The sequence below is a fragment of the Thalassophryne amazonica genome, chromosome 16 (assembly GCF_902500255.1).
Source record: "Thalassophryne amazonica chromosome 16, fThaAma1.1, whole genome shotgun sequence".
NCBI classification, from domain to species: Eukaryota; Metazoa; Chordata; class Actinopteri; order Batrachoidiformes; family Batrachoididae; genus Thalassophryne; species Thalassophryne amazonica.
The window spans coordinates 75,962,697-75,980,596 of record NC_047118.1 but is presented as its reverse complement, the minus strand read 5'-3'; the positions used below and the strand labels follow the sequence as shown (position 1 = coordinate 75,980,596).

General features: G+C 47.5%; 1 protein-coding gene and 1 long non-coding RNA gene across 2 annotated transcripts in view; one reads left to right on the top strand and one right to left on the bottom strand.

Annotated features, from left to right (window-relative positions):
• rapgefl1 (Rap guanine nucleotide exchange factor (GEF)-like 1) overlaps positions 1-17,900 on the top strand; it is an 85,535-nt gene that overhangs the window by 29,768 nt on the left and 37,867 nt on the right. The window contains exons 3-4 of the mRNA XM_034189699.1: positions 11,756-11,834; positions 13,464-13,683. Coding sequence (XP_034045590.1) covers positions 11,756-11,834; positions 13,464-13,683 — 299 coding nt within the window. The remainder of the gene's footprint in view (positions 1-11,755; positions 11,835-13,463; positions 13,684-17,900) is intronic.
• On the bottom strand, positions 14,503-14,813 carry LOC117527384. Its single transcript, XR_004565513.1, has 3 exons — positions 14,782-14,813; positions 14,577-14,655; positions 14,503-14,545 (listed from the first exon to the last, which is right to left on the bottom strand). It is a non-coding gene; the product is annotated as an uncharacterized LOC117527384 (long non-coding RNA).

Genomic DNA, 17,900 nt, shown 5'->3' with positions numbered 1-17,900 from the left:
GAGTGCAGTGCGTTGAGCACATTGGCCCCGCCCCCTCACTGCCACCACTTGAGGGCGTTGTTGCATATTTCATCATGACATCATGAGGTGCGATGCAAAGCTGTTCCATACAAGCTCAGTAATGGAAGAAATAAAAAGAGGTCTCGATCTCAATGGGACTAACCTGGTTAAATAAAAAATAAATATACTCAACAAAAATATAAACGCAACACTTTTGGTTTTGCTCCCATTTTGTATGAGATGAACTCAAAGATCTAAAACTTTTTCCACATATACAATATCACCATTTCTCTCAAATATTGTTCACAAACCAGTCTGAATCTGTGATAGTGAGCACTTCTCCTTTGCTGAGATAATCCATCCCACCTCACAGGTGTGCCATATCAAGATGCTGATTAGACACCATGATTAGTGCACAGGTGTGCCTATAGACTGCCCACAATAAAAGGCCACTCTGAAAGGTGCAGTTTTATCACACAGCACAATGCCACAGATGTCGCAGATTTGAGGGAGCGTGCAATTGGCATGCTGACAGCAGGAATGTCACCAGAGCTGTTGCTCGTGTATTGAATGTTCATTTCTCTACCATAAGCTGTCTCCAAAGGCGTTTCAGAGAATTTGGCAGTACATCCAACCAGCCTCACCAACCGCAGACCACGTGTAACCACACCAGCCCAGGACCTCCACATCCAGCATGTTCACCTCCAAGATCGTCTGAGACCAGCCACTCGGACAGCTGCTGGAACAATCGGTTTGCATAACCAAAGAATTTCTGCACAAACTGTCAGAAACTGTCTCAGGGAAGCTCATCTGCATGCTTGTCGTCCTCATCGGGGTCTTGACCTGACTCCAGTTCGTCGTTGTAACCGATTTGAGTGGGCAAATGCTCACATTTGCTGCCATTTGGCACGTTGGAGAGGTGTTCTCTTCACGGATGATGCGAAGGAGATGTGTTGCACTGCATGAGGCAAATGGTGGTCACACCAGATACTGACTGGTATCCCCCCCCAGTAAAACAAAACTGCACCTTTCAGAGTGGCCTTTATTGTGGGCAGTCTAAGGCACACCTGTGCACTAATCATGGTGTCTAATCAGCATCTTGGTATGGCACACCTGTGAGGTGGGATGGATTATCTCAGCAAAGGAGAAGTGCTCACTATCACAGATTTAGACTGGTTTGTGCACAGTATTTGAGGGAATGGTGATATTGTGTATGTGGAAAAAGTTTTAGGTCGTTGAGTTAATCTCATACAAAATGGGAGCAAAACCAAAAGTGTTGCGTTTATATTTTTGTTGAGTATAAATAAATTAAAATTTTAAATTAAATAAATGCTCAGACATTTTACAAAAGTAAAAGTAAGATACCACACTGTAGAAATACTCTGTTACGAGTGAAAGCTCTGCTTTGAAAATATTTGTGATGTAAAAGTACAGAAGTATTTGCATCAAAATATACTTAAAATACCAAAAACAAAAGACCTCATTACATGGACCAGTATTCTGCGGAATAATAATTATCTTATTAGATTATAATTATTGATCTGTTAATGCTTTATTTAATTGCTTTTGCACTGCAGCTGGCAAACATATAATTAATTTGAATTTAATTTGTGTTTATATTTGATATTACTTTTACGTATAACTGAAGTAGCTTATGATCTTCCCCTGTGGACCAACAAACCTGTTGGGAAGGTGTCGTAGCACGGACCCACAACAGGGGGCGAAAATGAACGGACAATGAGTAAGCCAAAAGGTAACAATTTAATGTTGTGATAATACACAACGAAACGTGTCTTAATTGTCACAGGCAATAAACACCAGGTGAAGTGTGGGCAGGCTCGAAGATAGAAGACGCCCGACGAGAGAAGCCGCGTCCCACACGGCTTCCACCACCAACGGTCTGAAGAACACCGGAGCCGCCAAGTCCCGAGTCCCCAGGTGGCCTCTGTCTTCGACTGTCGACCCTGGTACTGCTGGCAGAAAGCAGAAATATGATGTGTGAGTGTGAGTCCGCACACTCAGCAATCTACAGTCCAGATACCGTTAGGAGGGAGCACCTCCACCTCCAAATCACACACACTCGTGCAGCTCCTGTTTGTCCCTCTTCTGGGTCTTCACAGGAATGCGACTGCACACAGAACAATGTTAGACAAAGTATTAGTCAGCAGAGAAATTACCTTGGTTCTGGTAGTCGATTTCTCGGCGGGGAGGTGGAGTTGCAGTCCGGCTTTTATGGTAGTGGTGATAACGAGTGACAGCTGGTGCAGAGGATGAGTGACAGCTGTCACTTCTAATGGGTCTGGCGCCCTCTCGTGCTTGGAGCCCGCACTCCAAGCAGGGCGCCCTCTGGTGGTGGTGGGCCAGCAGTACCTCCTCTTCAGCGGCCCACACAACAGGACCCCCCCCTCAACGGGCGCCTCCTGGCGTCCGACCAGGCTTGTCCGGATGTCTTGAGTAGAATTCGGCCAGGAGGAAGCTCCTCTTCACCCAGGAGCGTTCTTCAGGTCCATACCCCTCCCAGTCCACCAGATATTGGAAACCCCGGCCCTTACGACGGACGTCCAGGAGCCTGCGGACTGTCCAGGGCAGGCTCCCCGTCCAATGAGCCGGGCAGGAGGCGGCGTAGGTCCCGGAGTACAGAGGGGCGAGGTGTGGTGTGGTTTGAGACGGGAAACATGAAAGACAGGGTGAATCCGCAGTGAAGCCGGGAGGTGAAGCTTCACTGCGGCCGGGTTGATGATCTTGAGGATACGAAAGGGTCTGATGAATCTGTCCTTCAGTTTTGGGGAGTCGACACACAAAGGGATGTCCTTGGTCGAGAGCCACACCTCCTGCCCGGGCTGGTATGTTGGGGCCGGGGAACGTCGGCGGTCCGCATGGTCTTGGCCCTCGTCCGGGGCCTTTAACAGGGCAGAGCGGGCGGTCCGCCACACCCGGCGGCACCTCCTGAGTGGGCCTGGACCGAGGCACACCGACCTATCCCGCCACCAGCGGGAAACAATGGGGGCTGGAACCCCAAACATGCCTCAAAGGGGAGAGGCGGTATCAGACGAGACTTTGGCTGTTATGGCATACTCGATCTCAGGCCAGATGGTGACTCCAGGCCGCCGGGTGATGTCGGAGGTTGACGCAGCGAAGGGCCTGTTCCAACTCCTGGTTAGCCCGCTCTGCCTGGCCGTTGGTCTGGGGGTGGTACCCGGACGAAGACGACTCACGGTGCACCCAGTTCCTTACAGACACTCTTCCACACCTGCGAAGAGAACTGGGGACCACGATCTGACACAATGTCCGATGGTATCCATGCAGCCGCATGACGTGGTTGGACCAGAAGGTCTGCCGTATCCTGGGCTGTCGGGAGCTTCGGGAGGTCCACGAAGTGGGCCGCCTTGGAGAACCGGTTCCACTATCGTGAGAAATCACGGTGTTGCCCCTGGACGGCGGGAGGCCCGTGATGAAGTCCAGGCCGATGTGAGACAGGGGCGTAGGCACTGGCACGGGGCTGGAGGAGTCCCGTCGTCCTCCGATGGTCTGCCTTGCCCCTGGGCGCAGATGGTACAGGCCTGGACGTAGTCCGGATGTCGGTTTTCCAGGGTAGCCCACCAGAAGCGCTGCTGGACCACTGCACGGTCCTACGCACTCGGGGCTGACCGGAGAGCCTGGACCCGTGCACAGAAGTCCAATACGGCAGCTCTTGCCTCTGGTGGGACGTACAGTCTGTTCTTGGGGCCAGTCCCCGGGTCCGGGCTCCTTGTCAGGGCCTCCGGACGGTCTCTCTCCACGTCCCAGGTGAGGGTGGCCACGACAGTGACTCGGGGATGATGGTCTCGGTGGGGTTCGACAGCCCCCGCTTTTGCTTCTTCTTTGTGCACCGGGACAATGCATCTGGTTTTTGGTTCTTGGCCCCGGGGCGATACGTGATCAGGAAGTCAACGCCCCGACAAGAACAGAGACCAGCGGGCTTGCCTGGGGTTCAGCCGCTTGGCGGTCCGGATGTACTCCAGGTTCCGATGGTCCGTGAAAACCGTGAAGGGCAACGATTGCCCCCTCCAGCAGGTGTCTCACTCTTCAAGAGCCTCCTTCACCGCAAGAAGTTCCCGATTGCCAACGTCGTAGTTCCGTTCAGCTGGGGTCAACCTGCGGGAATAAAAGGCACAAGGATGGAGGACTTTATCAGCCTCCCGCTCTGGGACAGCCACGGCTCCTATCCCTGAGTCAGAGGCGTCCACTTCTACTATGTACTGGCGATCAGGATCAGGCTGCACCAGAACTGGGTGCAGTCGAGAACCGGCGTTTCAACTCCTGGAACGCGGCTTCGCACCGATCGCCCAGGCGAAGGGGGACCTTGGTGGAGGTCAGGGCAGTCAGGGGGCCAACTACCTGACTGTAACCTTTAATGAACCTCCTGTAGAAATTTGCAAAGCCTAGGAACTGCTGTAGTTTCCTGCGGCTTGTTGGTTGGGGGGCCAATCTCTCACCGCCGCAACCTTAGCCGGGATCAGGGCGACGGAGTTGGAGGAGATGATGAACCCCAGGAAGGACAAAGAAGTGCGGTGGAACTCGCACTTCTCACCCTTCACAAACAGCCGGTTCTCCAACAACCGCTGTAGGACCTGACGTACATGCTGCACATGGGTCTCAGGGTCCGGGGAAAAGATGAGTATATCGTCCAGATATATGAAGACGAACCGATGCAGGAAGTCCCGCAAGACGTTATTACCAAAGCTTGGAACGTCGCGGGGGGCGTTAGTGAGGCCGAACGGCATGACCAGGTACTCAAAATGACCTAACGGGGTGTTTGAATGCCGTTCTTCCATTCGTCTCCCTTCCGGACCCGAACCAGGTGGTACGCGTTCTAAGATCCAATTTTGTGAAAATTGTGGCTCCATGCAGGGGCGTGAACACTGAATCCAACAGAGGTAACGGGTATCGGTTGCGAACCGTGATCTCGTTCAGCCCTCTGTAATCGATGCATGGACGGACTCCGCCGTCTTTTTTGCCCACGAAAAAGAAACCTGTACCCATTGGGGATATGGAGTTCCGGATCAGCCAGGCGGCTAAGGAGTCCCGGATGTAGGTCTCCATTGATTCGCGTTCCGGACGTGAGAGGTTGTACAACGTACTGGACGGGTACTCAGCGCCCGGGACCAAATCGATGGCACAATCATACGGTCGGTGCGGGGGAAGAGTGAGTGCCAGATCTTTGCTGAAAACGTCAGCAAGATCGTGGTACTCCTTTGGCACCGCCGATAGATTGGGGGGAACTTTGACCTCCTCATTAGCCGTAGTGCCGGGAGGAACCGAGGATCCTAAGCACTCCCGGTGGCAGGTTTCGCTCCACTGCGTCACAACCCCAGACGGCCAATCAATCCGGGGATTGTGCTTCACCATCCATGGAAAGCCCAAATCACTCGGGAGGTAGAAGGTGTTACATGGAACACTATCTCCTCCCCTGTGATTCCCAGACACAACCAAAGTCACTGGTTGTGTCTGATGTGTGATTAATGGAAGCAGGGTGCCATCTAGTGCTCGCACCTGCAATGGTGCCGGCAGAGCCACCAGAGGGAGCCCTACTTCCTTTACCCATCTGCTGTCCAGCAGATTCCCTTCAGACCCTGTGTCTATCAGTGCTGGGGCATGAAGGGTTAAATCCCCACAAAGGATTGTTACTGGGATTCGTGCAGATTTGCGGGGTTTTCCCGCGGTGCGTGTTATGACCACCCTTAGCCCAGTTTCTAAGGACGGGCGTTGTAGTTGACCGTTTAGGGCAGTCCTTCTGCATGTGCTCCGCAAGAGCCGCAGACAAAACACTCCCCGCGGGCCAGCCTCCTTTGTCTGATTTTTGATTTTAATTTGGCCCTGCTCGTGTCCCTAGCCTCCTCAGCAGGGGGGAGCCGTAGCACACGAGCTCTCTGGCAGTGAAGCGTGGGGACGACGTCACCTTGTCGGAACCGGAAGGGGAGGGACGGCTCGTGCCCCGGTCACGCCCCCCGGCCTGCTCCCGACGATGCTCATTTAAACGGTTGTCCTAAGCGTATAACCAAATCGATCAGCCCGTCAAATTCCCGCGGTTCCTCCTTGGCCAGTAGGTGCTCCTTAAGGACCGGGGACAGTCCATTTACAAAGGCGGCGCGGAGCGCAACGTTATTCCAGCTGGACCTCGCTGCCGCGATGCGGAAGTCGACTGCATACTCGGCTGCGCTACGGCGCCCCTGTCTCATCGACAGCAGCACGTTCGAAAGCGGTCTCGCCTCTGTTGGGATGATCAAACACTTGTTTGAATTCCTGTACGAACCCAGTATAAGACGTTAGGAGCCGTGAATTCTGCTCCCAAAGCGCCGTAGCCCATGCGCGGCCTTTCCTCGAAGCAAATTAATACATAAGCCACCGGCTAGCGCTGATGCGTACATGACGGGGCGCTGTGAAGAAGACGACGCGAACACTGCTGAGGAAGTCCGCGCACGTCTCGACACAGCCCCCGTACGGTTCGGAGGGCTATGTATGCTTCAGGGGACGGTGGGGGTGTTCGTTGAATGACCAGTGGAACGTCTGATAAAGGCCCAGGACCAGCCAGAGGAGTGGCTGCAGCAGCGGCCCTGATCGCGCGCTTCCACCCTGGCGGTGAGAGCCCCACCCACCGATTAAGGAGGACACTCTGCTCGGTCACTATTCTAACGGGCCTTGAAGGCGGTAAAGATCTGCTGCAGCTCACTCAACCCGCCCCCCGCTGACGCCTGCGCTCCTGGCTCTTCCATTGGCCGTTCAAGCTGGAGTGACTCCCCTCGGAGTCCATGACGATGGCCGAGAAAATCCTGTTGGGAAGGTGTTGTAGCACGTGGAACCACAACAGGGGCGAAAATGAACGGACAATGAGTAAGCCAAAAGGTAAACATTAATGTTGTGATTATTACACAACGAAATGTGTCTTAATTGTCACAGGCAATAAACACCAGGTGAAGTGTGGGCAGGCTCGAAAGATAGAAGACGCCCAGACGAGAGAAGCCGCGTCCCACACGGCTTCCACCACCAACGGTCTGAAGAACACCGGAGCCGCCAAGTCCCGAGTCCCCAGGTGGCCTCTGTCTTCGACTGTCGACCCTGGTACTGCTGCAGAAAGCAGAAATATGATGTGTGAGTGTGAGTCCGCACACTCAGTAATCTACAGTCCAGATACCGTTAGGAGGGAGCACCTCCACCTCCAAATCACACCCACTCGTGCAGCTCCTGTTTGTCCCTCTTCTGGGTCTTCACAGGAATGCGACTGCACACAGAACAATGTTAGACAAAGTATTAGTCAGCAGAGAATTACCTTGGTTCTGGTAGTCGATTTCTCGGCGGGGAGGTGGAGTTGCAGTCCGGCTTTTATGGTAGTGGTGATAACGAGTGACAGCTGGTGCAGAGGATGAGTGACAGCTGTCACTTCTTCTGGGTCTGGCGCCCTCTCGTGCTTGGAGCCCGCACTCCAAGCAGGGCGCCCTCTGGTGGTGGTGGGCCAGCAGTACCTCCTCTTCAGCGGCCCACACCACAAAACCCTTATTAATATCATAATATAATTTATGTACTGGTTATATTTTGAATTGTTAATCTGAACCCAGAACTAACCATTCAATAACTAATTAGTAGCACTGTCCAATAAATGTAGCAGAGTAAAAGTAAAATTTTTGCTTCCTGATATCTTAAGTAGGAGAAAATACAAATGTCCAAGTACAAGATTTCTCCTGAAGTATGGTACTCCTGCACCTTGTTGTATTATTCTTATTTTTTCAAGGTGCCATCAATGATTTTTTTTTTTTGTCTGTCCCACTCACGTGAGACTTCAGGATGTTAAACAAAAGCTTCCCTTCTCGTGCCACGTCCTCCTCAACCTTCCCTCCTACCATTGAAATGGAAAAAGTCAGATGTATCTGAGTTCTAGTCTGACTGTGTTCTTGTCAGAAGACATTTTGCCTTTAAATGGGGTTTTGGACATATTTCTGAAAAACTGCTGTCCAGCAACAGTCGAGCTGAGCTGGGAGCTGATTCCCAGCGGTCACTGGACAAAAGGTGGGGTTCAACCTGGACAGGACAGGACACGACAGCCCAGCATTCACACTGTCACACACCTGCAGTCAACTTAGAGTCACCAGTTCTCCTCACCTGCATGTCTTTGGAAGTGGGAGGAAGCCGGAGCTCCTGGAAACATGCAAACTCCACACAGAAAGGACAAGGTGGGAAGAGAACTGGAACCTTCTCACTGTGAGACAACAGTGCTAAACACTAAACCATTTTGTCACCCAAACAGAAGAATTTTTGGTTTAATCTTAATCATTTTTATCTTGTTGACAGTCTCAGGAATCTTGCATGTTACTGGGCTAGTTGTTGAAAAAAATGAATATCAGTCTCTAACTCCTGTGGATCTTTTTTATGCCTTTTCCATCACAGTTATGCCATCTAGTGGTTGTAACTCTATCTGAGCCTGATCCGTACATCAGTGACATAACCACTTCAAAAATAAATAGAAAAGCTCATCAACTTTATGGTGAGACTTTCATGTGTTTATGTTAAAGTAAGCAGCCAGATCTGTTTCTGTCCATTTGTCCTCCTGGGCTCGGGTCATGGTGAGAACGTATCATGAGCTGGGCTGAAAAAGTAACATGAACCCACTGAGTGGGCCCGATGTGATAAGGCTTTGACTGATCTGGATTAACTTCTCAGTCACGAATATCAAAACGTGAAAGTCAGATCTACAGTCTCATAATGTAACGTCTAGTCGTTGTTAATAGTGGTTTGGTCTTGGTGGACTTCTGCACTCTGAGTGCTGCTGTTGTTTCTTTTGCTTCTCTTTGCAGAGTCAGCCATGTGGTCAGCGGCACTTTTACCCAAAGTGCTTTTTTTTTTTCGGTGGGGGGGGGGGGCTTCACTTTGCTGCATAAAGATACGTCATCACCAGGAGCCCAGTTTTGAGCCATCGACCCTTCGGCTATTGGGCGACATCTCAGGTCATTAAGCCTTAGAAAACATGTTTTTCTTCTTGTTATTCTGATGTGTGCAGTTTTTGTTTCACTTTATCTTCTATCACACATTCTTACTCCATCTCACCTGTGCATTCGTGTGCACCTTTTGTGACATCATCAGTGACCATCATTTACTGTCACTGTAACTGACAATAGCGCCTGCAGGAATGATCATCTTTGATCATTTTTTTTCAGACTGGCTAGTTTTATCAACATCAGCAGATCTTTTTTAGGCAAACTCTGTAACAGGAAGAAATAATCCAACTTTTTAACAAGTTCTGGTTTTTAATCAGGTGAGTGCAGATAAATGATAAATAAATAATTAATAAATGTGATCTAAAAGTCTTTTGAATGTAATTGGCGGAGGTGAAAATGTAACTTGAACACCAACATACAATTAAAAAAAGTTGGATAAAAAGAATGGTTTGAGGCGCTCTGTCTGCTCACCGCTGAGAGTTTCCCCTCATGTGCTGCTGCTGATCATGCTGATTGACGGCAGGTCACGTGATCAGTGAGCTTGGCACACAGAGAGCTGCGATATAAGAGAAAGCTGAGTGGACTGAGTCTGGATCCTGGATCGGGTGCTGTCAAGACCCTGATTTTCTGTCTTTGCGATGCTTCATTACAAAACGAAGCTTTCTGAGCTGCAGCGCCTCATTCCTGCTGTTAAGTCATGTGACCTTTATCACGCCACACAGTGTTACATAACGTATCCTCATGCTCGCTTACAGCAAAGACGTCGCTATGGTACCGCCTGCAGAGAGGCGGGGCCTGTAGGATGCACCCGCTGCAGCCTGCGCCTGACACGGAGCATGTTTGAGTAAATGTGTTGATGTGTGCTGCTTCAGAACAGGAGGCGGTCACCATGGCAACGCTGCACGTCCCGGTTGCATATTGGGTAAAACATGAGGTATGATGTCACACTGACAACCCCTTGGCCCAAACTGCGAACTACGTGCTAACATTTGCACACAACGTTTAACCAAAGCAGCCCACAGCAAAACTGAAATCAAGAACAAGTGCGGGCAGTGTTTAACGGGCCCTGGAGGTCCACCAGAACCAGAACCAGAACCAGCCAGAGATGGAGCAGCACCTGACCTGCAGCTGGTGCTGTGTGAGCACAATCACGATGAACGTTACCTCCAGCGCAGAGTACCGACCCCACCTGGTTTAGGATCGGGGTCGCACAGGTCTCCACCCCGGAGATGCAACAACATGGTTTCATCTCTTCCAAGCAGTTCTCCTCAGTTAACACAATGTTGGTATCTGACTGAAGACGGCAGCAGAGTTACTGTCAGCAAAGAGCAGACCCAACAAATCCACCGGCAACAACCAGAAAGGGACCCGCCGCAGACTGCAGGGCCAACTGCAAACTGAGAACCAGATGCAGATCAATAACTTTGGCTTCTCCTTTTTTTCACTTGGGGTCACCAGAGCAGAGCAGAGATGGAACTGCATGTGGATTGGCACAAATTTTACAACAGAGTTTGTCCTGACGTCCACATTACAGAATGGCAGGGGCGGGTTTGAACCAGAACCTTCTGCTCTGGAAACAAGTTCACTGTCATCCAGGCTTTGATCCCCCCCCCCCCTTTTTTTTTTTGCCCCTTTCTTTGCATCATTTTCTGCCCCAGCTTTGAGTTATTAGTTGTTTGTTTTTTATCCTGGTTTATTCTCTGTTCTAGTTTTGCTGTGTTACTTTGTTTTGTTACTTTTCATACTTTAGCTGTGGTTCTTGTTTTGTTCAGCCAGTTTGTGTTTTCATTGTTTATCACTTATTTATTTTGTACTTCTCATTTGTTATATTATCTGTTGTGCTTTAGTGTTAAGTTTTGTTAACCACAATCTCTGTTTTATTTTTAGTTTGTTTAGCCACTTTGTTTTCTTGGTCAGTTCCAGTTTAGTTTGTCTTGGTGTTTATTTTCTTTCAGTTCTCATGTTCTTGCCCGGTTGTTGTGTATTATATTCTGCCCTTGATTTCCGTTTTGTCTCTGTTCTGTTTTTTGCCTTTTGTTTCCTCTCCACACCCCTGCACCTCCCACCATGTCTTTGGCCCTCACTTATATTTGATTGTGTTCACTGCACCTGCCTCGTTTCTTTGACTCACACTCTTGGCACCAAGCTCACGTGTCTTTGTTCTATTACATCGCTCCACTTTGTGCATTCCCCTCCTCACAATCTTGCCTGTGTGTTATCTTTGTTCACTAGCCACGCCCCTTTCTAGATCTTTCTTCACGTGTACCTTGTTAACACAACGTGTTCTTCATCTCACATCCTGGTTAGCCCACCTGCATTTAAACCTCACAGTCTTTCACTTCCCTGCCAGATTGTTTCTCTGGTACACTTTCCAGCGCCCTTCACAGTCCTGAGTTTTTGTTCTGCCATGTTCCGAATCCTGCTTTGTATTCTTTGACTGCCTCTTGCCTCTTGCTTCATCCCAGATGTCAGTGTTTGCTCGTGCCTCTAACCCCTGCTCGTTCATGACTGCGTCTCTGCCTAACCCAGCGAGCACTTCTGCTGCGCTGACTGACCACATGTGTACCGAAACAAAGCCTGGAATAAAGACCATGATTTCTCTTCCACCAAAGACTAGTCTGGGAGTTTGCATTGCAGGTCCAGCCACTCCGGGTGCCGGGTAGCTGCCTGTCTTGACACTCACTAAGTGCTTGCAGCTTAACATTTATAGATGTGTTTTAACAACAAAATCTACACACCTAATACAACCATGTGTGTGTGTGTGTGTGTGTGTGTGTGTGTGTGTACAGAAACCTTGCTGGACGACTTCATGTTGACACATCCCATCTTTCTGACAGCTGAGCGGTTCCAGCACATCCTGCTGCAGCAGTATCCTTCGTCACACCTGTCAAAACTGATCAGGCTGGTCCACATCAGGACACTGCTTCAAGCTCGAGTGGAGTCAGGTGAAGGTGACCAAGAAGTGAGGTTATGGATACAGTGTCAAGGAGACAAATGTGAAGCGACAGATGGTGGTAGATTTTACAAAAAAGATGGAATGGCTTTTAAGAAGAAGGAGGAGCTCAGGGTGACTTATAAGAATGGAGGACAGACATAAGTCTCCATGGACTATGAAGTTTGCAGATGACATCATGATCTGTAGTGAGAGTAGAGAGCAGGTTGAAATGAGCTTGGAGAGGTGGAGATATGTTCTGGAGAGAAGGGGAATGAAAGTCAGTAGGAGTAAGACTGAGTACAAGTGTGTGAATACATGTGATCAGACCTTGCTGTCCGACCCCCATGTGATCAGATCTGTACATACATTTTATGCAAGTGTGGGAGACACATGCACCACGTGTGGCTTTTTGCATCTCCACACTCGTGGGGACACTTAGACAAACTTCACATCCAGCTTGACAGTGATTGTCAGCAGTCTGTTGTTGTGCCAAGAGTGCGAATGTCCACACATTTTCTAAGTGCCAAATGAGCGGTGTTAGATGTTCATGTGTGTCAGCTGGAATTTGGCTGACACCTGCCGCGAGAGGGTTTGATGGGCTCTCGCAGCACACACGCTGTCTTTCAGCCACTGGTGTGCGCAAATAGTTGTAGCAACAGGTATACGAGGTGTTGGAAGCAACTATGATTTTACACATTTTGCATATGATTTCTGCTTCATGCACACTTCATGCGCAAATTGACCAAATTCGCACTATGTGTGAAGGGGCCCTTAGAGATGGTGGCACTAACAAAAAAGACAGGAGGGGGAGCTGAAGATGTTGCAATTCTCTTTGGGAGTGATGAGAATGGACAGGATTAGGAATGAACATATCAGAGGGACAGCTCAGGTGGGACAGTTTCGTGACAACATCAGAGAGGTGAGATTGAAATGGTCTGGAAATATGCAGAGGAGGGACCCAGGGTATATAGGGAGAAGGATGCTGAGGATGGAGCCAGCAGACAGGAGGAGAAGAGGGAGTCCAAAGAGGAAATTTATGGATGTGCTGAGGGAGGACATGCAGGTGGTTGGTGTGACACAGGAAGATTCAGAGGACAGGGTCAGATGGAAATGATTGATCTGCTGTGGCTGAGAGAAAAAGATTCCCTCCCAAATAAAGCTGTAGTGACAAATGTCTTCCCTCCACTTGGAATTCACTTGTTATCTTTGTGGCGATCAGAACAGCGCCTCTTATGTGAATGGCGCATCCATGTTTGGGTGGATTTCCTAGATGCTGTTTAAGTCCATCATCTAATCCTGTTTACACAGAATAAATGTGCCCCTGAGTTGGTTTGCCTGTGCAGATATGTTGCTGTGACAACTAATCAAGCAACCAAAGGATCTGAGATCACGCCAAATTGTCAGCAGTTTGATCCAGCTAAAGTTAATTCTCATGGACAAAATGGCAGTCTGATTTCTTTTGCTGTTTGCTGAGTGTTTTATTTTTTGGAAACCGCGACCATCTCTCTGTTTGGTTTTTGGCGGACCTTAATTGTTGTTTACTCTTTAATCAAATCTCCCAGATTCAGAATGGACATGGAGGGGAAGGAGGGGGAGGCAGGAGGGAGGGAGGGGGAGGGAGAGAAACAAGAAGGTGGAGGTGAGGAGACGGATGGAGAGGGCGACGGAGCGCTAGATGCTGCAGACAGGAAGCAGGCGGTGCTGAATGTGGCATTCCGTTACCTGGACACGTACAGAGAGCTGCTGCAGGAGGAGGGCGAGCGAAACAACAACTTCCCCAAGGCAACGCAACTCCACACGGCAACATACATGACAACACACACAACAATTAGCAACTCCACACAGTAAAACACAATAAGCAACTCCACACAACAACTCCACACACCAACACACAAAAATAAGCAACTCCACCCAACAACTCTACACAACAATAAGCAACTCCACACAACAACTCTATACAACAATAAACTCCACACAACAACAAGCAACTCCACACAGCAATACACAACAATAAGCAACTCAGCACAACAACTCTACACAACAATAAGCAACTCCACATAGCAATACACAACAATAAGCAACTCAACACAACAACTCCACACAACAACATACAACAAAAAGCAACTCCACACAACTCTACACAATACACAACAATAAGCAACTCCGCACAACACATCTACATAACTCCACATAACAAATGCAACTCCATGCTGCAACTCCACACCACAATAAGCAACTCCAAACAGTAACACACAACAAAAGCAACTCCACACTGCAACTCCACACCACAATAAGCAACTCCAAACAGTAACACACAACAAAAGCAACTCCACACTGCAACTCCACACCACAATAAGCAACTCCAAACAGTAACACACCATAATAAGCAACTCCACACAGCAACACACAACAATAAGCAACTCCACACAACAATAAGCAACTCCACACAGTAACACACAATAAGCAACACCACACAACAATAAGCAACTCCACACAGTAACACACAATAAGCAACACCACACAACAGTAAGCAACTCCACACAGTAATACACAACAATAAACAACTTCACACAACAACTGTACACAGCAACACACAATAAGCAACTCCACACAACAATAAGCAACTCCACACAACAATAAGCAACTTCACACAGTAATACACAACAGTAAACAACTTCACACAACAACTCTACACAGCAACACACAATAAGCAACTCCACACAACAATAAGCAACTCCACACAACAATAAGCAACTTCACACAGTAATACACAACAATAAACAACTTCACACAACAACTCCACACAGCAACACACAATAAGCAACTCCACACAACAATAAGCAACTCCACACAACAATAAGCAACTCCACACAGTAACACACAATAAGCAACTCCACACAACAATAAGCAACTCCACACAGTAATACACAACAATAAACAACTTCACACAACAACTCTACACAGCAACACACAATAAGCAACTCCACACAACAATAAGCAACTCCACACAGTAACACACAATAAGCAACTCCACACAGTAATACACAACAATAAACAACTTCACACAACAACTCTACACAGCAACACACAATAAGCAACTCCACACAACAATAAGCAACTCCACACAACAATAAACAACTTCACACAACAACTCTACACAGCAACACACAATAAGCAACTCCACACAACAATAAGCAACTCCACACAGTAACACACAATAAGCAACTCCACACAGTAATACACAACAATAAACAACTTCACACAACAACTCTACACAGCAACACACAATAAGCAACTCCACACACAATAAGCAACTCCACACAACAATAAACAACTTCACACAACAACTCTACACAGCAACACACAATAAGCAACTCCACACAACAATAAGCAACTCCACACAGTAACACACAATAAGCAACTCCACACAACAATAAGCAACTCCACACACCAATAAGCAACTCTACACAGCAACACACAATAAGCGACTCCACACAACAATAAGCAACTCCACACAGTAACACACAATAAGCAACACCACACAACAGTAAGCAACTCCATACAGTAATACACAACAATAAACAACTTCACACAACAACTCTACACAGCAACACACAATAAGCAACTCCACACAACAATAAGCAACTCCATACACCAACTCTTCACAACAGTACACAACAGTAAGCAACTCCACACAGTAATACACAACAATAAACAACTTCACACAACAACTCTACACAGCAACACACAATAAGCAACTCCACACAACAATAAGCAATTCCACACAGCAACTCTACACAATAATAAGCAACTCCACACAGTAATACACAACAGTAACTCCACAAAGTAATACACATCTCTACATAACAATAAGCAACTCCACACAGTAAAACACAACAATAAGCAACTCTACACAACTCTACACAACAATAAGCAACTCCACACAACTCTACACAACAATAAGCAACTGTACACAACAACTCTACACAACAACACACAACTCCACACAACTCTACACAACACACATTACGCAACTCCACACAACTCTACACAACAACACGCAACAATAAGCAACTCCACATAGCAATACACAACAATAAGCAACTCCACACAACAACATACAACAATAAGCAACTCCACACAACTCTACACAACACACCACAATATGCAATTCCGCACAACAACACTACACAACTCCACACAACAAATGCAACTCCATGCTGCAACGCCACACCACAATAAGCAACTCCAAACAGTAACACACAATAAAAGCAACTCCACACTGCAACTCCACACAACAATAAGCAACTCCACACAACAGTAAGCAACTCCACACAAGAGTAAGCAACTCCACACAGTAATATACAACAATAAACAATTTCACACAACAACAACACACAACAATAAGCAACTCCACACAACAACTCTACACAGCAACACACAATAAGCAACTCCACATAACAATAAGCAACTCCGTACGCCAACGCTTCACAACAACACACAACAAAAAGCAATTCCACACACACCTCTACACAATAATAAGCACCTCCACACAGTAATACACAACAATAAGTAACTCCACACAGTAATACACATCTCTACACAACAATAAGCAACTCCACACAACAACTCTACACAGCAACACACAATAAGCAACTCCACACAACAATAAGCAACTCCGTACGCCAACGCTTCACAACAACACACAACAAAAAGCAATTCCACACACACCTCTACACAATAATAAGCACCTCCACACAGTAATACACAACAATAAGTAACTCCACACAGTAATACACATCTCTACACAACAATAAGCAACTCCACACAACAACTCTACACAGCAACACACAATAAGCAACTCCACACAACAATAAGCAACTCCGTACGCCAACGCTTCACAACAACACACAACAAAAAGCAATTCCACACACACCTCTACACAATAATAAGCACCTCCACACAGTAATACACAACAATAAGTAACTCCACACAGTAATACACATCTCTACACAACAATAAGCAACTCCACACAACAACTCTACACAGCAACACACAATAAGCAACTCCACACAACAATAAGCAACTCCGTACGCCAACGCTTCACAACAACACACAACAAAAAGCAATTCCACACACACCTCTACACAATAATAAGCACCTCCACACAGTAATACACAACAATAAGTAACTCCACACAGTAATACACATCTCTACACAACAATAAGCAACTCCACACAACAACTCTACACAGCAACACACAATAAGCAACTCCACACAACAATAAGCAACTCCGTACGCCAACGCTTCACAACAACACACAACAAAAAGCAATTCCACACACACCTCTACACAATAATAAGCACCTCCACACAACAACACACAACAATAAGTAACTCCACACAGTAATACACATCTCTACACAACAATAAGCAACTCCACACAGTAAAACACAACAATAAGCAACTCAACCCAACAATAAGCAACTCCACACAACAACTCTACACAACGACGCTACACAACAACACACAACTCCACACAACAACTCTACACAACACACAACAATAATCAACTCCACACAACAACTCTACACAACACACAACAATAAGCAACTCCACACAGTAATGCACATCTCTACACAACAATAAGTAACTCCACACAGTAAAACACAATAAGCGACTCCACACAACAACCCACAAAAATAAGCAATTCCACACAACAATAAACAACTCCACACAGTAATACACAACAATAAGCAACTCAACACAACTCCACACAACAACATACAACAATAAGCAACTACACACAACTCTACACAACAATAAGCAACTCCACACAGTAATACACAACAATAAGCAACTCAACACAACTCCACACAACAACATACAACAATAAGCAACTCCACACAACTCTACACAACAATAAACAACTCCACACAGTAACACACAACAAAAGCAACTCTGTGCTGCAACTCCACACCACAATAAGCAACTCCAAAC